The 25,961-nt window shown below is 41.0% G+C and overlaps 1 protein-coding gene across 3 annotated transcripts in view; it reads left to right on the top strand.

Moving 5' to 3' along the window:
• RPS6KA2 (ribosomal protein S6 kinase A2) overlaps nt 1-25,961 on the top strand; it is a 212,836-nt gene that overhangs the window by 124,463 nt on the left and 62,412 nt on the right. For all 3 annotated transcript variants that reach the window (XM_033144161.1, XM_033144163.1, XM_033144162.1), the window contains 2 exons: nt 19,647-19,763; nt 22,137-22,218. In XM_033144161.1, coding sequence (XP_033000052.1) covers nt 19,647-19,763; nt 22,137-22,218 — 199 coding nt within the window. The remainder of the gene's footprint in view (nt 1-19,646; nt 19,764-22,136; nt 22,219-25,961) is intronic.

The following is a 25,961-nucleotide window of genomic DNA, read 5'->3' as shown; positions in this document are numbered from 1 at the left end:
TCATGTTATGCTTTGTAATATGAGACTGCTGTAATTCTCAGAGAGCGAGTCTGAAGTCTGTGTGAGAAGGTTGCTTTCGTTTTTTGCCTGTACCGGAGAGGAGCCATGAACGCCTCATCTCCGGGCTTTTGAGTTATGCTACGCTGTAATAAATCTGCTTTGCTGACAGTGGAGGAGTCAGTGTACGTTTGTTAAAGACTGCTGATTAACAAAGACGATATTGCAGGGGGTTTCGCTTCAAGAACGCTGTGCATTTGAACTCTGCTATGAAGGTGAAAGTGTTTTGGAACTGCGCGATCGGGAAGCCTGCCGGACCCATTTTGGTGATTTGTGGCTTCTGAACGCAGGGGTTTTATTGCTCCTGACCCCTCGCAACACAAAAGTGATCTTGAGCTCCTTGAGTTCCTATACGCATCCCAGCTACTGCATTCTGTACCAACTGCAATTTCCAAATCTTCTTTAAGGATAGCCCTCTAGTATAATCTATCTTGTATAAGTACTTATAACCTGTATAAAAATTGCAGGATGAAATGCCTCTTCTAAAATTATTGCTGCTGTGACATAAGTGCAGTTTATTTCCGTGTATGTTTTATAATTAGGATGTTGGAGGTCATTCTGAAATCTGAAGTGAAGTTGCCACAGCTGGTTTTGAATATGATATATTTCACAGGCTTCCATGTTACAGTGTATTATTACATTTATCCAAGTTTTTTTGCGGCGGCGGGGGGGGGGGGGAGTTCAGAAAAGAAGCCAACCATGATTCATAAATAGCACCTCTTTTCAATGCTAATAATATAATATAAGGAAGGTTATAACAAAATGAACTGTCATCTTGTTCTCTTATACTTGTGAACATGGTTTTTTAAAAAAAATATATAAAAGAGCTTCATATAATCGCAAGTCAGATGAAAGCTTGGATGATTAAGTGCACAATTCATGTCTACTCAAAAGTAAATCCCACTGAGCTCAGTGGGCTTTACAGCCAGGTAAATGGTTATAGGGATGCTCTCCCAGAGTGCCCAGGAACAGATTTCACTGACTCCCCCCGCAGTGTGATAACAAAAATAGCACTATATCGGATTCCTTCCTGAGGCAAAATCCAGATTGATGTTGGTGCATAAAAATAATTGTAGGAATGATTTGGCATTGAGTGCTCAGTGGAGGGGATTGGCATTCATTTTTTTATGAGCCTTCATAAGGCCACTGTTTTCCCATTGGTGATTGATCGCCATTATGTAATGACACCGTTTAATACACACTTGTCAGGGTGGCTGAGGAAGGTCAGTTCAATTGTGGCTGCCGCTGTTTAGTAGGTCCTAGAAAAGGTTGCAGACTAAATTATTTCATATAAAGAAGGCAGCAGCTTTTTAATTTGTTTACTGGCTCTTGGGGAGCTGGTTGCCCTTTCTTTCTCCTTTTGAAGCCTGAAGAAACTATGCTGTGATTCTGAAGTCATGCTGCTCCTATTGACTGATACCCACAGCACACAGTGCCATTTAATGAACTTGTGTTAAAAGGCATGGGGGCGGGGGCTTAAGTCTCATTTGGCACAAAGATCTGGTTTTGATGGCATTATCAGTGAACACCCAACACAGGGCAGCCACTCATGAAAAGCAGCCCAGGGTCAAATCTCCTCCTCCTGGGTAAGCTCAACTTACCCAGTGTCCTGATATCATCATGATTAGCATTCCCCCATCCTTGCCAGCAGCAGCCAATGTCAGGAGGTAGAGAAATGTACATTGCAGTGATATTAGGACACCATGTACTTTTGTATTGTACTTCATGCTAGGGATGGCTGACTCTGTCAATTTCAGTTCCGCATTTTTCCAGTCTTATGTTCAGTTCTCCACATTTCCAGTTTGCAACATTTCTCTCTTTTTTGCAGAGGGTGGGTGGGGAGTCCTCATGAAAGTTCATCAGCATTTTAGATTCATAGAATCATAGAATTCTAGAGTTGGAAGGGACCATGAGGGTCATCTAGTCCACCCCCTTGCAATGTAAGAATGTTTTGCCCAATTGAACTTAGGACTCAAACACATGACCCTGAGATGGAGAGTTTAGTGTGAATATTTCAATATACCGAAATTTGTATACAGTGTTTCATACACTTCCTTTTTGCCAAGCAATCTTCCCTAACATAATGCATTTTTGTATGTTACTTTCACTAATATATAGATTTATATGCACATTTTACCCTTTCTGTTCATATTACTTAACTGGAAGACTGCACTGCAGAATTTGGAAAAGCATGAATTTCAAAGGATGGCTGCACTTTGGTTCACATATTATTTTGAAAACTATGCATTCTTTAAAGTTTGCCTTAAAACATGAACCAAATTGAATATCTCCCCCTTTACACACAGCTGTTTTCGACAGAATCTTTGTGTTCTTTGTAATAAGGTGTCCCGTATTTGACTTTTAAAAAAAACACCACACACCTGTGTTTACAATCTGTTGTTCTATTCAGTTGCTGATGTTTACATTTAACATACTGTAATAAAGAAGGGGAGCAAAGTGGGGGTAGAATCTGTGAGTAAAATATTTTTAAGCTGTATTGTAAGACTTCCATTTTTATTACCCCCCCCCCCATAGAATCACCTCATATAAACTGTTGGAGTTTATTCAGCAATTCTCCTTAGGTTTTGATGCCTCAAGCACTGACAATTTGTTATGAATATCTCCTCATGCCAAGAGGTTTCCGTAATTGGAAGAAGAGAGCCAACTGCTGATTAAGACTGTTGAATTACTTCACTCCAATAGATTTGAAATAGCAGGTTCCATTGCTATTATGGTCAAAACAAGAATCCCAGCAATTCTAGGAGTGGATTTTTAGCAAAATTCCAGAGCAGGATTGTATTTAAACCCAAGTTCTATAGTTTAAATACAACCAATAACAGGATCACATATATCTCAAAGTTAATAATTCCAGCCCAAAGCAGGGCATTTATGTTAGCCCGACTGAACGTTTCCCCCACAGCTTTTGTTAATGGCAGATATTTAAACACCCCTAGAAATAAATAAATAAATAAATTTCCAGTAGCACCTTAGAGATCAACTAAGTTTGTTCTGGGTATAAGCTTTCGTGTGTGTGCACTTCTTCAGATACCACTTCTTATCTGAAGAAGTGTGCATGCACACAAAAGCTTATACCCAGAACAAACTTAGTTGGTCTCTAAGGTGCTACTGGACAATTATTATTATTATTATTATTATTATTATTATTATTATTATTATTATTTCTTCGGCTGTGTCAGACCAACACGGCTACCTACCTGTATCCCTAGAAATGATAGACATTGTGGATGGTATTTGAATGTGCTGGACACAGGAGAACATATTCTTTTCTACTGTCCACTTTACAACCAGCCACGTAAATGCATGTTAATCCCCTTTTTGGGTAGTTATTTCATCATGGCACAATGAAAATATCAGATTCTACCTGTCTGATATTAACCCAGAGGTAACTGCAAGGGTGTCTGAGCTTCTGTCAATAGTATCTTTTAGAGCGGTGAATGGCACAGTTTAGCTGGAAGACACTCCAATGAAAACTTCTTTTACTATATATCTTAAATGGCTGTTTCTTTGTATGTATTTTTTTTTTTTTGTATATGAATGTTTTAAGAGGGTCTATATCTTTGATGCCTAATAAAGGTTTGGAGAAAGAAAGAAAGAAAGAAAGAAAGAAAGAAAGAAAGAAAGCATAATTGCCCTTATGCCAATAACATTGACTGACTTACATATTAGACTTGGAAGTGCAATCACTCGATAAGAAAATTGTTGTTATTAGAAGAAGGATAGAATCAGTTTAAATGGGAAGTTACTTGAGATATTTGCAAGAGACACAGAAGGAGGAGACAGGAGGAAGTCCGATTAAGATGTGAGAAAAGTATAGGTTGTTAAAGATAATGAGATTTTTGTATTTTTTTTGTATTTTTTCTTTTTTATGTAGTTTGTTTGAATTGTTTTTGTTGTTGTTATATGTTTTGTTTTAAAAATGTTTAATAAATATTTTTTTTAAAAGGAAGTGCAATCACTCTGCATTATTTAAAATAAGCGAGCTTAATAAGTTCAAACAAATAATGCAGCTGAAATTCTGCCTATGGTACTAGCAGTACTGCACTCATTTATACCCTTAAATACATGCAAAATTCATTCATATTTAAGTATAACATGTATTAAAAAAAAGAAACAATATTGCTGATAACTATTTGTAGCGCTAAACTTCCATAAAATGCATGCAGTCCATCTCCCCTCCACCCACGCTTATTTTCAGGAATAAGCAGATTTTGCCCTTTATATGTGCTGGTATTTCTCTCAGAGTGAAAGACCTTTTACCTTTCTGGTCTTTATTTGTTTATATAAAAAAATGATTCCAATTCTCCAAATGGGATATAGTTCCTGGGGCAAGAATAATTTATAGAGTTTTCCCATAAAAGTGAAGAGTACTGCCAGGAAGATGACAAAATCCAGGTGAGGCGAGTCCACTCATGCCACCTTAAAAGCTAAGCAGATTTATTGTGGCGTGAACTGTGGGATTACAGCACAACCTCTTTTTGTGGGAGAGGTTTTTGTAGCAAATCTCTTAGTCCTTAAGATTCCATGACACTCCACCAGGAAGATGGAATGGAAAGAGAATTTCTGACTGAAAGAGTGCTGATACTCAGCATCCTTAATTCTTCATCAACATGCATAAACGCCTTAAAATTTAGCTGGGGAAATTAACTAACCTTTCACATTGGTTTGATAAGCCAGTGTGGTGTAGTGGTTAAGAGCGGCAGACTCGTAATCTGGGGAACCAAGTCCGTGTCTCCGCTCCTCCACATGCAGCTGCTGGGTGACCTTGGGCTAGTCACACTTCTTTGAAGTCTCTCAGACGCACTCACCTCACAGAGTGTTTGTTGTGGGGGAGGAAGGGAAAGGAGAATGTTAGCCGCTTTGAGACTCCTTTGGGTAGTGAAAAGCGGGATATCAAATCCAAACTCCTCCTCCTCCTCCTCCTCTTCTTCTTCTTCTCATGTTCTTAAGGGGAAATCATTACTCCTGGTGAGCATCCTGCACATTGTACAGAAAGTGGAGAATACAGAACACACATTTTTAGCCCTGGACAGTTCTCGTATTTTCCCGTGTCACTTCTTCTGAAACAAAGTTGACACAGTTGCTGTATTTAGTATGGTGACCATTTCAATTGGGATGGGTTCCTAGTCTAGAAGCTCACATGACAAAATTGGGCTGCATTCCTGTACATACAAACTTTGGAGTAAGTCCCACTGAATTCAGTAGGACTTTCTTCTAAGCCAGCATGAATAGGATTGTGATGTTAATTATTGGTCATCTTCACTTCGTTGAACAGTGGTAGACACTGGCTTCCATTGTTACTGGTAAATGTCTGTTATGGGCTTTTGGAAACTGAAAATTATTTTTAATGAAATATTTCATTATTAATTTGTTTACTGCAATTCCACTGAATTTGCTAATATGGCTAGTACCAAATGGTCCGCAAAAAAAAAAAACCAAAGCAATTGGAACACCTGCTTGTACTTGAACACTTGCTTCTAGTTAGTGTGGGAATGGAAAGGAGTATATTTTTCATTAAAAATAAATGCATTGATGCCAAGACCAGCTATACTAGATAAGGCAAATAAGAGCCCTGGTCAAGCTAGGAACCGGAGACAAACACTTAACAGAATATGACATTCATTATTAGGCTTTGCTGTCTGCATTGCATATGAGGATTAATTTTTCATGTGCTTCCTGACTCATGTTGTTTTTCTTCCCTGTCTGATAGAACTGTCTTACTCCTTTAACACAGTTCAGAACCTTTAAGCACAGTTTTGCATACTCGTTTACTTTTGTGGGTTTCAAGGAAGGAGAGCTGTCTTCACATTTCTAGCAAAGCAATGCAAGCAGCTTGCTTTTATTTATTTTTCTTTAAAAACACCCAGTTTAGGCTACTTAAGCATTTTAAAGCTCCATTGTGTGATTTACTGTTTCATTTGCTGGAACGTGTAGGATTGTGGGTTTAAGTGTTCCTACAGAGAGGGAGAGAGAGATGAAACGTCCTATGAGCCATGCACATCAGAGACTTTGCCAGCTTTGGGTATAAGTAGGGAGGGTTTGCCAAGCACAGAGGCTGCTGGGAGAGCAGCTCTGTGTTTCTTCCCTAATGCAGGATGCTGGAGCAACTGAGGCAAGTTGCTGCTTGTGTGGTTGCAGCTTCCATGGCAGGCAGGATCAGCTTTTCCAGCTCTGTAAGAGATAGAAGGCGTGTGAGTGAGCCAGCCAATTCTGTTCTTCAGGCTTCACTACCAGGAATCCCATAATGTTTAAGGTATTTCAGAATTAAGATAATGTGTCTTGACAGAGACCTGAAAATGAATCTGCTTAGAGTATATGCAGCTCATGGTCAGCCACAGTGGAAAATTGACATGGGCTCTGGGCATAGCTGTCAACTTTCCCCTTTTTTTGAGGGAAATTCACTTATTCCAGCGCTGTTTCCCAATGCAAAAAAAATAAAAATAAATAAGGTTGACAGCTGTGGCTCTGGGTTTCCCAGTCTAATATCTTCTTCCACATCATCGACTACTTCAGGAGTTCTCAAACTTTCTATCCCTTGGGCCCACTTGACATACCTGAAAATTGCCGAGTCACAAAAGGGTGGTTAAGGAGCAAAGCCAGTCACAAAATGCTGGCAGATGCAGGCAGGATTTGGCATAATCAGCTGGCCATTGCTAACAACACTTTCTACTGATATTTATTCTGTCCTTGGAAATGGGAAAATTCTTTGCCACATCCTTTTTTTGTGCCACAGAGTTCCTCCAAACAAGTACAGACATTTGTCTGGAGGTACCAGTACTAGCTTCACCATTTTAGGCAGATCCTAAGGCTCTGTAATTTCCTGTAATTTCTGTTCCCATTCCTGTAATTTCTGTTCCCATTTCCTGTAATTTCTGTTCCCATTCTCCATCCACAGTCATATTGCACATGATCCCCTCACCCCAATCCTTCACCTCTACCAGTTTCTTCCATCCATCCTCCTTGGTCCTTTACATTTACTTCTCTCTCTGATAACAGTTTCCTCTCTTAACCCTTCCATTTTATTCCCAGTGTATTAATTTTCTTCAAACGGTGATAACTTTTTGCCTCTCTAATTCCCAACAGCAACTCTTCTGGGCCTTTCCTTCTGAGGAGAGAAACCTTCTTTCTCTCATCCACACACAGACCAAATTCTCTGTCTCCTGACCATCTCTACTCAGCATGCAAGGAGTTGGTGGTGGTGGTTCGATCCAAAGGCTATGGCATTGTTAGGGGGGTGAGGCAGGCAAGTGAGGTGTCAATGAGCAGGCTGTGACATTGAGGCGCATCTGAAAGTGGCCCAAGGCCCTGGGCCTGCTATCTGAGCAATGCTAAGTTAGTTTATTAAAAAAGGAAATTCAAAAATAAATTATTCCATTAAGGGATACACAAAACAGTTTGGCCCTATTATCATCCACTCAAGTGGTTTTCGTGGATCATATTAAAGCACTATTAACAAAAAAGAAAGATACTGTGTTATAGTCATCCCTCCTTCAAGTATAAGAACAGTGCAATCATTTATTTCTCCTCCACCACGTCCCCCTCCATTTTTTCCCTAATCACAAAATTATATGTCTATATGGAAAAGTGTTTTCTATTTAGTCTTTGTAGTTCATGGCATTTCATTGTGTTCTATCAACTGCTTTTGAGCCTAGGGCACCTTCATTTAACCAAGGCAATAGTTACTCAGCTTGGTCAGCACTTTTAAACTGCATTATATCACAGTCTGTGCTGTGTCAGAGCCTGCAGTGAAACAGAGGCATTACTCAGCAAATGTTTGCTGGAACTCTGATACATAACTGCAAATTAAGCACAAATGTGGTCAGTTAATGAGACAGTTTATTCAAAGATGGTTGCACTATCTAGCAGATAGCAGACAAGTTCACCCAGTGAGGGGCCCAGGTTGATTTGTTAACCGAAAGGATCCAGTTGTCTGGAGCTCATGGACGAATCAGGGCGCACAGCCAGTGAGCCACCTGGAGGAGAGGAGAGAAGAGGCAAGAAACAGGCAGGAAGGTTCAGTACAGAACAGGAATCCCAACGGTCGCTCTCTCAGAACCCACAGCAGAGCCCAGGAAGCAAAGCATATGCTCAGCCTCAGCTGATCCCTTTGTGCTCCATGGCACTGACTACTCTTCTCAGGCTTTGCTGAGGCATGCAAAGTCACAAAAGGGCAGCACTCTGGCTTGGAATCCTGCCTGGATTGATGAGCCACATTGATGGGGCATAAGGCCCTTTGGGGTGAAGATGTTGGCCCTTTGATGGAACCTTTACGACTTGGGGGCTGCAGGCTCAGGGATCTGATACTCAGGAGCCCTGAACTCAGGGGGTCCCTGGATGTTAAGCTCAGACTCAGCTGTGAGACTCATGTCCTGTGCCTCCTCAGAGAGCAACCACTGGTACCTTAACCCTCTGTGTCCATGGTCTAGGTTGCTACTGAATGTCAAGGTAATGACACTGGCCATGTCACAGAACGGATTTAAACATTTTGCTTAGAAAAATCAGTGTTTGTTAAAGCCTTCTTCTGTAAATTAACTATTACCACTACGACTGGATGTGTACATATTTTTTTCAAAACCTCATAATTCATAGCAAGTATCCCAACTTTGTTCCACAGTATTGATACCTTGTACTAGACTCTACGCTATGAAAAGTTGTATTTGTTCCTGATTACATCAGCAGCAAAGCAATAATGAAGTGTGTGGCTATTGTATACATGGAAGATATGGTCCCTCACTCAAAAAGTGAGGGTGCCTGAAATGAATCAGGCCGGATGTGACTGTCACAAATTGTAATTTGCAGGTGGAAACCTGAGTCGAGCCCCTTCCGCAAATGAATGATAGAAGGTATCAAATTTCCCTTCCATTATTTATTAGCATTGCAATATTTCTATGATTAGTTTGTCCTTTGTATTGAACACAGGCTAAGAAAATTTAAAACCCTTCACCAAAGCATAATTCCATGGAACAAAGCCTTCATGCAGTAAGCTTTTCAGCCTTTATTTTCCTTCTAAAATGGAATTCTGCAGTCATTAAAAACAATGGTTCTACCACTTTATCATAGTTGACCCTTCCCATCTTGACTAACTTGTTGTAGCAGTCACACTACTGTGCTCCCTAGTAATTGTTTGTTCTGGCTGGTGAAGCTTGGCATCAGCCTCTATATGTCCTGTGAACCCAAAGGAGCCAGATACTGCTGTATTAATGTACAGAGAAAGAACAGGCTCACTCATGACAGAAATGCATTGGGGCCATGCATTTCTGCATAGCTCACTCATGACAGAAATGCATTGGGGCTATTGCATATCATTTCAGCTATATGCCAAGTTATATTGAAAAAATGGGACCTAACCTCACCTAAATGAAACATCAGGCCTATTAAAATGAACATCCTTTTAAAAATTATTTTCCACTGAGTTTCTCACATTTTCACCATATGGGGTTTCTTGTGCCTGTATGCCCATTATAATTCGCTCCAAACCTGTGTTAGGGGTTTTGATTTGTTATTTTTACTCGCAATGTGCCTTCAGGGCCCCTACTTCATTTAGGATAGTTTGTGTCTTTATCTGCCTCATCAAGGATAAAGAAGACATGGCAGCTCTGTCCTGTTGGCTGTCTGAGTCACTGCACAGCTGTGAACTGGTCCTTCAGCAGATATCTCTTGTCATTGTGCAAATATCAGGCCCTGGAACACGAGAAGTAAATAAATTTCCTGGAATATGTAGTATAATTTCTGAAAGAAGGCTGCTATGTGATTCATTTCGGAGACCAATATATTTAATCAATGAGTAGCAGGTGATTGTAATCCACTGGATGTCATTTTCTTTCTAGAAAAAGGGTGCATGGTCTGCTTTAATCACTGATTTGACCTGTGAAAAAAAGCGACACTGCTCTTGCAAGTGGCTTCTTCCTCATTCATTACTGTGCTAACTTGGTGCTTCTTTTATTTCTCCAGAAATATGGCAAGTAAGATTTCTGGCAGAACTCCCCCCCCCCCAATGAGCAGGTTCAAGTTGTGAACTGAAATTGTATTGTTTTCCTGAGGCTGACTTGAACAATTCTACCTGTATAATTTTGCATGACAAATTACTGTTCCTTTAAATTAGTGCACACGGCGGGGGTGGGGACACAAAAAATCTAAGGGTGGCATATTGGGTAGTAAGCATTTTTGTTGTGGAAACGCTAACCAACTGCTGCTGCTCTGACACAAGAATCTGGCAAGTAGCATCCATCCTGCATGAAGCAGATTTTGTCCACCTGCTCTTACAAACCTGTATCAGACCTTTATTACTTTAATTTATCAGAATAAACTTGTGTGTATGGGATGGTCATTTCCCAGTCTTTTTTTGGATGCAGCACAACATGCTACTGCCTGCTTTGTGCACATATTCTGACACTTTCCCCACCTCACCTCATCTCATGCATTGGATGTGTTAAGTTTATCATATTTGGGCTAAGCCATGGAGTGCATGAGAATTTTGCCTGTGCATATACATACATACATACAAAGAAACTTTATTGGTGGGCTACTTAAAAATGAGGCTGCAGTTTAGATTTAATTTTAAATTGTATTTTAATCTGTATTTTAATGAATTGTTTTATGTTTTTGTTGTGATTTTATTGGTGTTAGCCGCCCTGAGCCCGGTTTGGCGGGGAAGGGTGGGGTATAAATAAAAATTTATTATTATTATTATTATTTGCATTAGCCACTAGCCATAGCAAGCCTGTGCATATAGCAGCCTCTTTGGTTTCCCTTCACTTGAGTTTCAATTAAATCAGGAAGTCTCTACAGAGCCATAACTTTCTGTTCTATCTGAACTGGGAAACTATGGTAGGACTGCCATACGTCCAGGATTCATGTGTCAGAAATAGCGCCGGGGGAGAATTTCCAAAAGTGGTTAGAAATGTCCAGCAAAACCCAGGTGTATGGCAACCCATGATTTTTGGACTAATTTCCATAAGAATACCTCAAAAATACCTTTAAAACTTCATTTTTTGAGATTTTTTGGGGGGGCAGCTCAAAGACTTTGCCCCCCCCCCCTTCCAAAAGCTCAAAACTTTGCCAAAACAGCTCTACAACTTTAGTGTCTGGATTTTCACTTTTTGAAATATGGCAACCCTAAACTATGGTGAATAGCTTTGTAGCAAGCCAGAAAAGTAAACCAAGGTGTGAAGTTAGCTTAATATCCTGGCCTTGTTCCAGAGCTGGCTAATCATAGTTTTCTGGTTCCCAGACTATGGTTAATGAGATACGGTACTTTCTGATTTAATAGCAGCTGATGTGAAGGATAGAGTACTACTGCTCCATATGCAAGCAAAAGGCTCAAGCCTGCCTCAGGTTCATGTGATCATCCAAACTGGCTCAATATCTTGTTATTCTCCAAGAAGTGGGAGGTAAAATGAGTTTATGAAGGAACAAAAAAAGCTTGGAGATTTGAAAACATGCATGTCTCTGTGCAAACTGTGCCATCTGGTCTCATGATTGGAAATAGCTGTCAAGGAAATGAAACATGTCCAGGCTTCTTTGAGGATATATTTAATAGCTTAACTTAAGAAAGGTATTGCACCTCTCAGATGTCCTTGTAGGTATTTCATTTCAGCGTTTACTTAGTTCATTGCCGGAATTGTGAGGCATTTAAGTTACAGTATTTCTATTGCTGCGATTGGAGTGGGAAAGAGGGAATGAGAAAGGGCATTTCATTTTCTCAAAAGGAAGCATGGCAAATGGCCTACCCACTTAGGTTAATTATAACCTCCAAATACAAAAAGGTACTTTCTAAATAGTTATTTTGAATTGTAGGGCAATGCATTTAGTAATAAAGGCAGTTAGCGAAACGGAAACGTGTGTGCACTTTATGCACTTTGCCATTTTATTTTGGGAGCGTGAGGGAGCCCTGTCCTCTCTTTTTCCTGATCTAGGTCAGAATAGGAAGCATGTAGCCACAGACACCCTGGGAAGGGGAAGAGGAAAAGGCTATACAAAAGAGCTAATTCTATTATTTCAAATGAGCGTAAGGAAGGCATCAAATCTTTGAAACTGTAGACATCATTGACTAGACTCCATAGCCTTCTTTTGTAGGCTGTACAGTATTTCAGAAGGAATTAGATGTTATGGGCCACGATGTGCCGCAGTTTCGGTTGTACTGGTTTCCTGTAAAGTGTGTTGTGTTACAGTACAGTTGTAACTAGAGGTGTGGAATAAATTTATTTCAGTTTGCATATAAAGCTGGATTTATCAAATACGTTGCTTTTGAAATAATATGGGAACTGAAAAACAGCCGTCCATTAAAATCCACAGTTATCTGAATTTTGTGATGCAGTTCTCCAACCAAATAGCATTCAAAGAAATGCATGTATTCGAGGAAAGTGTACACAAAAAGAAATATATTACTTATTTATTCACTGCATTCATGTACTTCCTCCAGTGCCTTGGCAGAAAGGCAGTATATAAATGCAATGGATAAATAGTACTAAATTATTACTAAGACAAACAGTATAACATGTAAAATTGGTGACTGTGGAGAGGGAGAGACAGTCCAATTGGAACAAGCCCGGATGTTGTATTTTCATTGCGAAATACTTGGGAAGCACAAGTCTAGCAACTTCATATTTATTGAAGAGGTGATAGACAGGTCTGGGTGATTAAGAGGGGATAATTATTGCTCCACTTGTACTTCATCTTGCTGATTAGCTGCAGCAGACAGTGACACCCAGTTCTCACTTAAAATCTGTCATTGTGGAATATACTTGACATTTTCCCCTCTACTAGTGCTGTCATCAACAAACCTTATATAATAAACACCTGCATTTGCTCTTTTTAAAAGTATGAGTTGTTTTCTTCATTTATTTAGAATGGTACTCCATGCAAGACTATCTCTCCTAGAGTACTAAGAATTTAGAGCAGTAGTCAGCAGCTAGATTGGCCAGATGGTCAGTGAGGGTAAGGAGCCAATGCCTTTCCTTCCTAACTTTCTGGTGTGCATGACACACATGGGTTGGTGATCATCCAAGGGCCATCTTAAAGGATTGATTGTGGCTGATGCTAATCTCTGCACTGCACCACGTCTGGCCCAACAAGATGTAAACATGGGCAGGCCAGAAGTGGCATAGTGCAGTGATGATGACCAGTCACCAGGGATGATGTTGTTGTTGTTGTTATTGTTGTTTATTCAATTGATACACTGCCCTATACCCACAAACAAGACCACAACATATAAAATCAAACCAAAAACAATAACCCAGTAAAAAAAAACCAAAAAGAGCCACATTCTAAAAGGGTGTTGGATGTCAATAAGATCAACCAAAGGCCTGGTTAAAAAGGAATGTTTTTGCCTGACGCCTAAAGGTGTATAATGAAGGTGCCAGGCAAACTTCCCTGGGGAGAGCATTCCATAGACGGGGAGCCACTGCACTAAAGGCCCGCTCTCATGTTGCCACCCTCCAGACCTCTCAAGGAGGCAGCACACGAAGGAGGGCCTCAGAAGATGATCTCAGGGTCCGGGTAAGTTCATATGGGAAGAGGCCTTGAGGTCCTTGGGGTATTGCAGTCCTGAGCCATTTAAGGCTTTATAGGTGAAATCCAGCACTTTGAATTGGCTCCTCCACCAGCATATAGAGTGGGGAAGCAGCTGCAGAAGGAAGAAGGAACCCCTTTACAAAGGGGTTGAAGGAATACTTACCTTTGTCACAGTGTGGCAAGAAGCAGGGTCATATTTTCAGGCTGAGAAGCATACAGGGAGCAAAGGATTGCTGGCACAGAGAAAGTCGGGACAAAACGGGAGCACAGGGAGAGGAGAAATGGAAGTGGGGAAGAAGTACTGGGATAAGGAGGATGTGTGTAGGAAAAGAGGAGGACCCAGCTTTCCTGCTTAAAGGAACAAGGGATTCAACAAGCATCTTCAAAAGGACGGCCTGGGGCTCTAAAGTGTATTCCAGTCCTGCCCATCTTGCACAGTCTCCTCACTTACACCGAGAAAATCTCTACAACCAGATTTAACCACAGACTGCCTATTGCCTATCATAGCAATTGCTAAATGTTGCTGTTCCAGAAAATGAAATTTGCTTGTCACTGTGGGCTAGGAGTAAGAGGATGTTGTAAAGAAAAAATGAAGGGCTGCTGACATCGTGGAATTGACAGAATATGCTTATAGCTGTTTTTTGTCTCTCCTGCCTCTCTTAAAAAAATTATTGTTGTTTTTTATGAGTTTTCAAATTGTTATGGAACCACAGCAACAAGTAAACAAATAACAAAAAATCAGTAATATATCCAACTAAAGGCAGGTCATACGAAACCAAAACATACTAAGTAATGCCCTATCTAAAATCATTCTCTCCTGCCTTGCTGACAAATTCTTCTTCACCAGTCCCTCCATCTTCAGAACCAATTATTCATTTCCCCTTGGCATTTTCTCCTGTTGTTGCTCTTCACAGAACTTCATTTACTGACCATAGAGAGTGCTTTATTTAGATGATGCTGTGCTGAAGTATAATTCTTGCTGCAACAAAAGAGCTAAAGACACTAACTGCATTCCCCCACTGAAATCAAATCTCCACAACAAGACTTAGCACAAAGAGCTACAAGTCATGGCACAGTAGCCGATTGCTGGCTCACTTAATTGGCAAGGACAGTGGCGCTCTTTGTGCGTCAATGGGCATGAACAACATTGATCACAAGAGGTCTTATGTTTGGGAGAAAATTTGTCCATTTAATTCACTTTGCCTGATGACATGCTGGTGTTTGCTCTGTGGCAGTTTTGACTTGAAGCAGTTTTGACTAAGGCTGTCATCACAAAAGATTCCATTGTGGCCGGAGTCATTTGTTCCTGAGTTATGTTCTCACCCAGCAAGTGATAGCAGCACGTCGGTTTTATAAGCAGCTGAGAAAGTGGAGCACTTTTCAGCTTAGCATCCTACTCCTAAACATGATTACTCACAATTAAGGTCCTAAGTAGGCATTGCTCCCATCATGTAATTAAAATCAGTAGGGATGTGTTCACTAGCTCCGCCCTCTCCATTACATCACTGTAGCCCAGCCCCGCTGCCCTCCACACTCATAAAGGCTCTCACAAGTTAGGACCCTGAACATGCTAGGCTCTAAATAAGCACAGGGAGCCCCCACAATGACTGCCCACTGCAATTATTTGCCCTCCAATGTGTGGAGGGCAGTGGGACCAAGTGAGGAGATTTGATGGAGGAGATGGAAGTAATGTGTCCCTCTCCACTCCCATCATCTTGTGAACAGGGTCAGGTCTCAGTGACTTCAGATAACCATGCTCAGGGCAACAGCTATGGTGTTGTCCTTTTTTGAAGGGAAAAAATGTTTTAACACAGTAAATCCAGCTTTGTTTGTGATGGGTTGGAGTTGCATTTACTCAGTGATTCAGTAGCCTGTTTACACTGGATCTCTCTCTGAAGTTTGAATATATAAATCAAGAACACCAGGGATATCTATCTGTCCTCTCATTCCATGGACTCTGAACAAGGAATTAGTCCCTCAAGAAGTTCGGAAAACCTCCTGTGCTGCCATACAGTGGAGCTGTCCAAAAAAGCTGCAGTGCAGTAGGACTTTCATGATGGAAAGCAGCAGATGGTGAAGCAGCAAGAAGGGTGTGCAAGCAGTAAGGCAAAATGTGTTGAAGAGATCAAACTAGCCATGGATCCCGGGGGAGAAAGCTGCAACGTTTCCTAACTTGAAGTGGCTGCATATGGTGGCTAGGAGAATGAGCTCTCAGTCTTCAAGAACTTGGTTCAGATTTCATTTCCGTAATGAACTCACTGTGGAGGGTCGGTCCTACTATTAGGCAAATATTATCAAACATTTTCATTGACTAGTATTTAAGAAATTGATATTCTAATACAATGAAAATATGCTGTTTATTACATGAATCATGAGAGACAAATGATAATTTGAACTCAAGATGCTGCTTATTATTATTATTATTATTATTATTATTATTATTATTATTTTATACCCCGCCCATCTGGCTGGGTTTCCCCAGCCACTCTGGGCAGCTTCCAACAAAATATTAAAATACAGTAACCCATCAAACATTAAAAGCCTCCCTAAACAGGGCTGCCTTCAGATGTCTTCTAAAAGTCTGGTAGTTGTTGTTCTCTTTGACATCTGGTGGGAGGGCATTCCACAGGGTGGGTGCCACTACCGAGAAGGCCCTCTGCCTGGTTCCCTGTAACTTGGCTTCTCGTAGTGAGGGAACCGCCAGAAGGCCCTTGGCACTGGATCTCAGTGTCCAGGTAGAATGATGGGGGTGGAGATGCTCTTTCAGATATACTGGACCGAGGCCATTTAGGGCTTTAAAGGTCAGCACCAGCACTTTGAATTGTGCTCGGAAATGTACTGGGAGCCAATGTAGGTCTTTCAAGACCGGTGTTACGTGGTCTCGGCAGCCACTCCCAGTCACCAGTCTAGTTGCCGCATTCTGGATTAGCTGTAGTTTCCGGGTCACCTTCAAAGGTAGCTCCACATAGAGTGCATTGCAGTAGTCCAAGCGAGAGATAACCAGAGCATGCACCACTCTGGCGATACATTTGAGGATGTAATCAATTGATATAATTTATTTGAGAATGTGTCAAATGCACCTAACGTTTTACTGATACAAATTACAAAATCAACGTAACTGTCCAGAAGGGTGATGTGGAATCTTTCAGATTATGAAAGTCAACAAAGTTCTCTTTTGGAAATCAGGTTTTACAATTGTTCTACATTTTGTTTACTTTGATTAATAAAGTAAAAGGAAAATCTGCTAACTGAGTGTTCATTGCGCAAGAAATTTTGTAGCAGCTTGTAATGGAATATCATAAATTAAAATAACTTTGCTTTGACAGAACGATGAGGTTAAGGCATTTAGTTAAACGGCTCTGACAAAAAACCCAGCTACATAAATCCACCAAGCTACATAAACATGGTGAAGGTATCTGTAAATCTTCTGGAATATTTAGACCTCACTCTAAAAACACTTGGACAACCTGAGCATTAAGTGTTCTCTGTTTGTTGTGAGTGTGCTTCCAGGCTTCTGCAAAACAACTTTCTCTCTAGGCCATTGTATAACTTGAGAGCAGAAGGTGCTTGTCTTGTATGGTCTCTGATGTCTGGTAATTACTCCAGGCCACTGGAATTCAGGTCACAGCCCCTCTGCTGAAGGGAACAGTTTTACAGCTTCTGTTTTGTCACAAAAAGAGCTCTTGCAGTAGCTTGCCAGGAAGCTGTCTTGAGGGGCTGCTGCTGTTTGGAGGGACTGGTGCTATTTTGGGAACTAGCACTGCTTACGTGCCTGCTCCTCCTCACCCCAACCTTTACATTTGTAAATAAAGAGATATTATCGAAACAAATCTCCCAAGCTTCTCACAAGACTCCTGCATCACAAGAATCCTGGCACTTTCAAATCCCAACTTTTCTGTCCCACAATAATATATGGGTAGGGTCCTCTCAAAGGTAAGGCATACCACCCTGGAATATGGTAGGGACCCCCACACACCCTGAAGCTTACCGGAGGGTGTCAGATGGCAGCAGGGACAGGAATCACTTTTTCCTCTTTTCTGCACTAAGGCAATGAGCAGGCACTGCTCAAAGCAGCCTTTAGCCATCTTTAGTTCCTCAGAATGCCCCTGGTCAGGCCCTTGGGCCCCACCATGTTGCTGTGCCTGTTCATTGCTGTGTCAGCTCAGGCTGATACAGTCCTGTTTCCCCTCTCCTCCTTTCTCTCTATCTGACGGAAATAGGAAACTTTTGCTTTTGATTCTAAACAAGCCACAGTTTCCCATGACATTGAAACTCTGGGAGCTACAGTTTGCTTAAATTATAGATAACAAGGATAAGGCAGGATCAAACCATCCCCCAAAGAGAAAAAAATGCATAATGAAAACAGAAGTCAAAGAGTGTTAATTCATATGTATAGGTAGAGATTTAAAAATGATTACTGTAATTTAAATAGAAATAGAGTACACACAAATACCCCATAGTGAAATGAGCCAGACTTTCAGCTTTCAGTAAGAACTTACTGTGTAAGGCCAGCCCATCTCAACAATACACTAACTTACAATAATTCTATGATTCTATATAGATGTTGCTGAATTCTGCATAAAATTCCATGCACAAATGATAATTCAGCTGTAGGGCACAAGTGAGCTGCAGCCTTCCATCAAATAACTTTCCAACATAGCAGATGTTGATTTCTTCCGCTCAGTCTTAAAAACTTCCCCTCTGTTTAGAATGTGGAAGCTACTCCCCTTTCTTTAACACTCAGGCAGGGGCGGAGGAAGGGGGTGGGTGGGTGCAGGCCACCCTGGGTGTCACCACTGAGGGGGGTGACAAATTGCCAGGCAGCACTTACTGCGGGGCCTGCAGCGCACCCGAGCCACACGTCTCTCTTGAGATAGACACAGTGGCTTGGGCGCACGCAGGCTCTGCACTGCCCAAACGGACCACCCACTGCCTTCCCCCCCCCCAGCTGTAGGGTGGCTGAGTGGGAGGAGGCAGGTAGACTCCAAGGCCCTGCAGTGTGCCCCACCCCTATGGGCGGCTCACCCCGTCCCTATGGGCAGCTCGCCCCACCCCTATGGGCACAGCGCCCTAGGCACCTGAGCGGCTTCCTCCGCCACTGCACTCAGGTAGTTGCATTGTCTTATCAAATGAACTTTTTAAAGTATCAGTAGCAAAGAAGTGCATAAGAAATGGAAAAGTTCAGACTGTGGAGGTAAAAGGGAGGAAGGCTGCTTTTCTATCTTTTATTTATCTGGTCTGATGCTGCCTCTGCAAATGCCAGCAAAAAAACAGATAGTGCTGTGTCCTTGTTTTCCTGATGACCTGCGTAATTTGCAAATTCCTTTGTATGGAGAGATGACTGTAGGCAACGTCTCTTTCTGCTTCCTGGAGAGTATGTAGAAATACTACACAAGCAATGTTTTCTCTCCGTTGCCTACCTATAATCAGGGTTTCTTTCATTCACCTTTGTAACTGAAAATATTACAGATTGAACCAGTGGGTTCAAATTACATTAAAGGAGATTCCACATTAGGAATAACTTTCTGACACTAAGAGCTGTTCTACAGTGAAATGGACTATAGCTCAGAAGGTGATGGAAGTTTTCAAACAGAAGTTGGATGGACCTCTGCCACGGATTTTTAAATTCTGATTCCTGCATTGCAGGGGATTGTACTAGATGACCCTTTGGGTACCTTACAATTCTTTGATTCTATAGAGATGAACACATGTGATGTCTACTGGCAGGTCTTCTGAGGCCCAAGTGCTCAAAGAGTGCAGTAGCATAAAAATGTACCCATTCTTTCCCTGTTCCTAGTTTTAACAAAATATGTGATCTGTGCTCGGCTGATTGGCTGAGCCCAACAGCCTCAGAACTGATTCTTTTGTCTCAGATTCAGACTCAATATATTCTGCAAAAAAAAATGTGTAAAGAAGAGAGGGTATTAATAGTTTTGGGAGTAGGATTCTTGGTCTCTCAGAAAAAAAGGAATAAAGGTGGTAGCTGTTAGAATAAGTGATATAATTTGTTTTATCCATGCTAAGAAGTGTGCTTTGCTTTGTTTCTCTCTTATTCACAGGAAGAAGGTATTGTGAAGGAGATAGACATCAGTCATCATGTAAAAGAAGGTTTTGAAAAGGCAGACCCATCACAGTTTGAGCTGCTGAAAGTGTTGGGGCAAGGCTCCTATGGAAAGGTAAGATTTTACAATGTGCAATATGCTAAGGTGGAATCTGGAATCAGAACTAAAGTCAAGAAACAACTTGATCCTTAGCTCATACCCTCTTCAGATCTGCTCTGGAGATTCCGAGGTAGAAACAGTCAATGAGGTTTGAGTAACTTCCCCCCCTCTTTTTAGTCTCTTCCAAAACAGCAAGATGCACTGGAAGGAAATATGCTCATCTTCCTTCCCTTCTTAGTGATACAGTTAGCACATTTAACTTAAATCTATAAGTACTATGAGTCCTCAACACTTTGATCATCAGGTCACTTAGGGCAAAACAGATGCTACAGTTGATGCATGGCTGCCATCAAAGCATTAGCACCATGTCATCGCCTCTTCCACTCTTCCTTGGTATAGTTTACTAAGGCAAAATGGATAAGGGGGAGTCATTGCACTGCCAGTTTCCCTGTCCTTGTACAAGCAGTAACCGACTGAGTGGGATAGGGAAATTTACAGCACACTGATGTTGACATGTCACCATGTATTTTATGTTCTGCTCCCTAGCCCCACTCTGAAAACCGTCCAAAGCACCGATTGAGCCTGCCGGTCCAGGGCTGCCCTGTGCCATGATACAGCAGGGCTGCCTGACCATGGAAATTGATTTGCTCCCTCCACACATGTCACGTGGGAGGCACAATGAGGTCTTGCAGTGGAAATGGAGACAAGCCGGGTCTTGGGTGTGATCCTGCCTGTGTATAATCTATTCTGATTCCTGCCCTGCTTCCATCCTCATTTGCCTTTCAAATCCAATCTCTCTTTAAAGATAAGTACTGGTAATATGTTTACTCTGCAGCCACATCTGTGTAATCTCCAGTACAATGGCTAATGTTCCTGCCCCTGGCCAAACCAGTGCAGTGTGTGTGTGTGTGTGTGTGTGTGTGTGTTAAAATGCCTCCACAAAAGAGTTCCACTTCCTTCTTTCTTTTTAGTTGATGGAATTACAGGAAATTATTTTGCAGATCATGGTTCCCTTTAAAAGCAATAAGGTGTTGTAAGAATATTAATGTCTTTTAGATATATATATATAATAAATGTTCATAAGTGTGCTAAGTAAACAAGGCCAGATGCCTGAGGCAGACAGTCCTGATACCATTTTGACTCCTGACACCATTTTGACTCTCAAAACTGACCAAATGTTTCTCTGCAAGGAGGAAGGGGGTGAGGGAACCTTCCCATTGTCTCAGAAATTAAGTAATCACCATCTCAAAGGAATGCCCTGGCTACCCAGGAAAGACAATCAGATAAGACATTATCATATAAATTGGCAGGTAGGAGAAAAACAAACTTCTCAGATTTCTGTTGAAATTTGTTGGAGACCGCCTTTTCTGTGACGTATGTATGATGCTTCTGGTGGGGTTTTGAACTCCAGCATTGAAAATTTCAAATGTATATAGAAGAGCGGACACACCTTTGTTCGGGGTTCCTTCTTTGTTCTCCTGCGTGAGAGGAAGGACCCTGTTGCAACAGTTCAATAAAGACTTTGCTTCTCAATCTTCTCTGGTTGGCCTCTGTTATATTCTCCTACCGATGGAGAACTCTACAAGGGCTCTTGTGTACCCCATAAGGGAATAAGGGCAGATTTTTGCTTATTTCAAAGGCGTAGTGGTGTTTTGAAAGAGAACACACTGTCATTTGTTGTATTTTTCTGCAGTTTTATAATTATTTTCATGTTCTCTTAGCACACTGTGTTCCCTGTCTGACTCATCTGTTTTGAGGGGAATACAATAAAATCTGATATTACCCACTATATCAGGGAACAGCTAACAAATGACTAGTAACTAACATTGAAGGCCTTTTCCACATTCTGTAGCAACCTGTCTCTCTTCAGATGTTGTTGGACTACAACACCCAGCAGCCTCTGCCAGCAAGGTCAGTGGTCTGGAATAATGGGAGTTGTGCTTGAACACCTGAAGGGCACCAGGTTGGGAATGGCTTTTATGGAATGAGGTTACACATTTACTTGAAATTTAATCAGTATTACTTTCCATTGCATGAATGCTACAAAAACCATTCATGTAAACATGTTTCAGATATATATATATATTTAAGTTGGTTAACTTTGCTGTGTTAATTGTGCATTCTGTAGCTGACCTCCTTTGTAATGTTTTCTTTTGAAATCTTTAAGATAATATTTTAGTTTCCTGTTAATTATGCAGCTTGGAATGTATACTTTGTATTTGACTTTCTTTAGTAATGTTTTATTCTGTGTTTTTTTAATGTTTTAATATAAGTTATTGCTTTGGATGGCATTTTTCTTAAAAACATAAAGCGGCGTAGAAATGAAACGAACAACAACTATAATAAACATACATTAATTTATTGCTTTTTGTGCTTTTTTCACTTCAGGTGTTTTTAGTGAGGAAAGTTAAAGGATCTGATGCTGGGCAGCTGTATGCAATGAAGGTACTTAGGAAAGCAACTCTGAAAGGTAGGAAGTTTAATTGGGCTCCAAATGTATATACAATACAGCCTGCTGTTAATAGGCAAAATATTTCGTTGTATTTGAAGTTGCTGTATGTATTCTTATGGCATAAAACAACGCATCATTCTGGATACTACATTATGGGTTTGGATCTTTCATTTCTCTGAATCAGGATAGATAGCTGTGGATAAATCAGACTAGCCATATAGCTTTCTGCTTATCATGTATGACAAAGGAAGGTGGAAATTCAAACATTTTGCAGGTGTTATGAAATCTTCCCTCTATCTCCCTTTATAATCTCCACTTAGAGAGCCAGTGTGGTGTAGTGGTTAAGAGCGGTAGACTTGTAATCTGGGGGACCGGTTTTGTGTCTCCGCTCCTCCACATGCAGCTGCTGGGTGACCTTGGGCTAGTCACACTTCTTTGAAGTCTCTCAGCCCCACTCACCACACAGAGTGTTTGTTGTGGGGGAGGAAGGGAAAGGAGAATGGTAGCTGCTTTGAGACTCCTTCGGGTAGTGATAAAGTGGGATATCAAATCCAAACTCTTCTTCCTCTTCTTCTTCTACTTATAGTATTTACATTTATTTTAGGCTTACTGATGAACAAATGGCACTTATTCCTGGTTTGGTGTGTACAGACTAATTAACTCTATCCCATGCCTATGCCATCCCTAAGTGTGACAGCACTGATTACACCTCAGGTCTACATCTTTTAATTCAACCTTGAAGGGCATGATGACACCCACAATGAAGTTGCAGGTGAAAAGAAGTTCCCCTTTCTCTCCCTGAAAATATGAACTGATGGAAGCCTCTGATGTGGTACCATCATATCACACTGCTCCATGTTCTTGGCTGAGGGGCAAGGCGAGGAAGCAATGTAATGATGATGCTACATGTCAATGATTCCATAACTGTGAACACCTTGCGCCAGTCCTTTATTACCTGCATTGGTCTTTGATTTGCTCCTGGGCCCAATTTAATGCACTCTTTTTGACCTACAAAGCCCTACATGGCTTGAGATCTTGGGATATTAGGTAAATCATCACTTTGTCAACAATTGCCTGTACCCTAGAGACACCTGTAATTAAGATGTCATCATTTTTTATTGTGTTTTATGGAGTCCATGATTTTTGTCAGCCGCTTTGAGTTTATTTTATAAGTGGGGTATTTCTGAAAAGAAAGTAAGTAAGTAAGTAAGTAAGTAAGTAAGTAAGTAAGTAAGTACGTAAACATGTTTCAACACTCATCAGTATGATTTAGAAAGCTTTGCACCCAACATCATGTCAGGCAGGCAATGGTAAAACTCTCTGTTCTTATCATTACACACAAACACATATGCAAAGCTTTTTGCTTCTGTGCAATTGCATATCTGGGACTTTTAAAGAATATTGCCAATCAGCCCATACCTGCTTCCATTTATTTTAAGCTGGGAGTAAGAATGAATAGAAAACCACCCCTCTCTTACTTTTAATTAGACGTAGGAATATTTGCCAAGCATCCTTTTTCACTTATTTTACTTTATGTCAGTAATTAAAAAAGCACCACACTAATATAAGGACTACTTTGCATCCTTATATAAGCAGATGCAAAAGATAATAACTATTCATTGCCTTTCCCCTAAAATGGGGGTATCCTGAATGGTGCTCCCCAAATGTTGTTGGACTACAACTTCCATCACCCCCGACCGTTGACCATGCTGCCTGAGGCTGATGGGAGTTGGAGTCCACCAATATCTGGAAGGCGCCACATTGACTTCCCAGGCCCTAAAAGAACACACAAATTGGTCAACACATGTCAGTATTGTCTGCACCAGCCACAAATTATAGCTGAGGTATTTTGAGGTACCAAATTGCAGGCCCAGCTATAGAAAAATAATGGCTTCTTCTTTTCTCTGACAAAAGGAAGGAGCATCTCTGACTTGCCAGTTTGTTGCCTCCACTGCCTGAAGATATACTTGCATTTTGTATTAACAATGGCCAAACAGCATAACCAAAGAAAGCCACATACTGACTATGATGGGGTGGAGGTGGGGGAATTGAATAGTGAGGGGGGGAGAGTGGCACTCTGTCTGCTGTAGATACGGTAACTCAGTCTGAGTAACAAAGATAATACTATTTGCCCTTACAGAAAATAAAATGTTGTTCAGTTTCCCATTTTATTCTTGTTGGTAGCTGGGGTTCAGAGCAAGGTCACTGAGTCTGTTTTATCTTTTCTCACCACAGAGCATGTGAACCAAGAAATAATTTCCTACTTGCTAAATATGCACGAATCATTTTCCCCACCATTACAATAAGGCTTATTTATAGTACTAGAGAGATGAGTTTAGTATGCAAGTGTGTGGTAGTATATTTCTGTTGAATGCATAAATGTAAATAAATGTTTCAACAGCAGAAGCCGTTCCTGGAATTGGTTATATCAGGTAAAACTGTGGTCCTAACATGTGGTGTTATGGTCACCATGCTGAACCTAAAAATCTATAATTTTTTGTGGTGTGGTTCAGCACGTGGATCAGGTGCCTTTGACCACATCACCACAGCCTCAGTCTACCAAATCTACCAAAACCCATTCCCTAGTGATGATGGGAGATCCAGAATGTATCTTAAAGTCCTGGTGGGTTCAAGAGGTTGTAGGCAAATGGACAGCAGAGGAGAGCACATGGTGGGAGTCTAGAATGGCAGATAAGGTATCAGGATTCTGTACTGTGGAGCTAGAAACGATTGGAAGGTCAGCAAGCATATAGCTCAGGTGTTGCTGTCAGAATGGAGTCTGAAATATTGCTTGAAAGGTCCTGTCCCCACTTCTCTTGATAGGATGATTATAACATTGTATCCAGGGCCAGATTTAGGTTTGATGAGGCCCTAAGCTACTGAAGGTAATGGGGCCCTTTATAAGTAAGTAAGTAAAATGTTTAATATACCGTATTTTTCCGTGTATAAGACTAGGTTTTTATCCTAAAAAATAATGTCAAAAATTAGGGGGCGTCTTATACACAGGGCCATCTCCCCCCCCCCATTTTCTTAAATCTGAGTCCCCCAAAATAGGGGGCATCTTATAAACGGAAAATATGGTAATTATCATATTTATATATAGTATTATAGTAGCAAGCGGGCGTAATAAGGAACTGTACTAGTAAATAAAAATATAGGCCTACTAAATAATAAAGATGAATATTTTTCTAAAGTAATTTTATAATGGGATCAAAATAAATAAATTGTGCATTACATGAAATCAGTCAGTAGACTCATACCCTTAGTCTATGCTCCCTGATCATCAGTCTACAAGCACTCTTTAATATTAGATAACAGGTACAACAGCTTGACCTGCATTCAACTGTGCTGCACTGCAGACTGCAGCTGTGTGCTACATTTTGCCATGCGACCAGTCCATGCAGAATGTAGGCAGCCTATATATAGAAATGAGCAAACCAGTGATATTTTAGGGAGCAGGCTAGCAGGTGGGGCCCATCACTTACATCGTAGGAGCCTATACAACACAAAACACTGTTGCTGTATGTAGGTTTTTTTTTTAAATCTTATATTTTGGAAATGTACATCCAGGCTTTTTTCCTTTAATTTTTTGGGGCCCCCCAAGATAGTGGGGCCCTAAGCTATAGCCAACCTAGCAGTTTGAAAGCACACAGTGCAAGTAGATAAATAGGTACCGCTCCGGCGGGAAGGTAAACGGCGTTTCCGTGCGCTGCTCTGGTGGACTCTTATTTTGTTCTGTAGCCTGCACAGAGTCCTATATG

The sequence above is a fragment of the Lacerta agilis genome, chromosome 3 (assembly GCF_009819535.1).
Source record: "Lacerta agilis isolate rLacAgi1 chromosome 3, rLacAgi1.pri, whole genome shotgun sequence".
NCBI classification, from domain to species: domain Eukaryota; kingdom Metazoa; phylum Chordata; class Lepidosauria; order Squamata; family Lacertidae; genus Lacerta; species Lacerta agilis.
The sequence above is the reverse complement of the archived record's forward strand: the minus strand, read 5'-3'. Positions and strand labels throughout refer to the sequence as shown.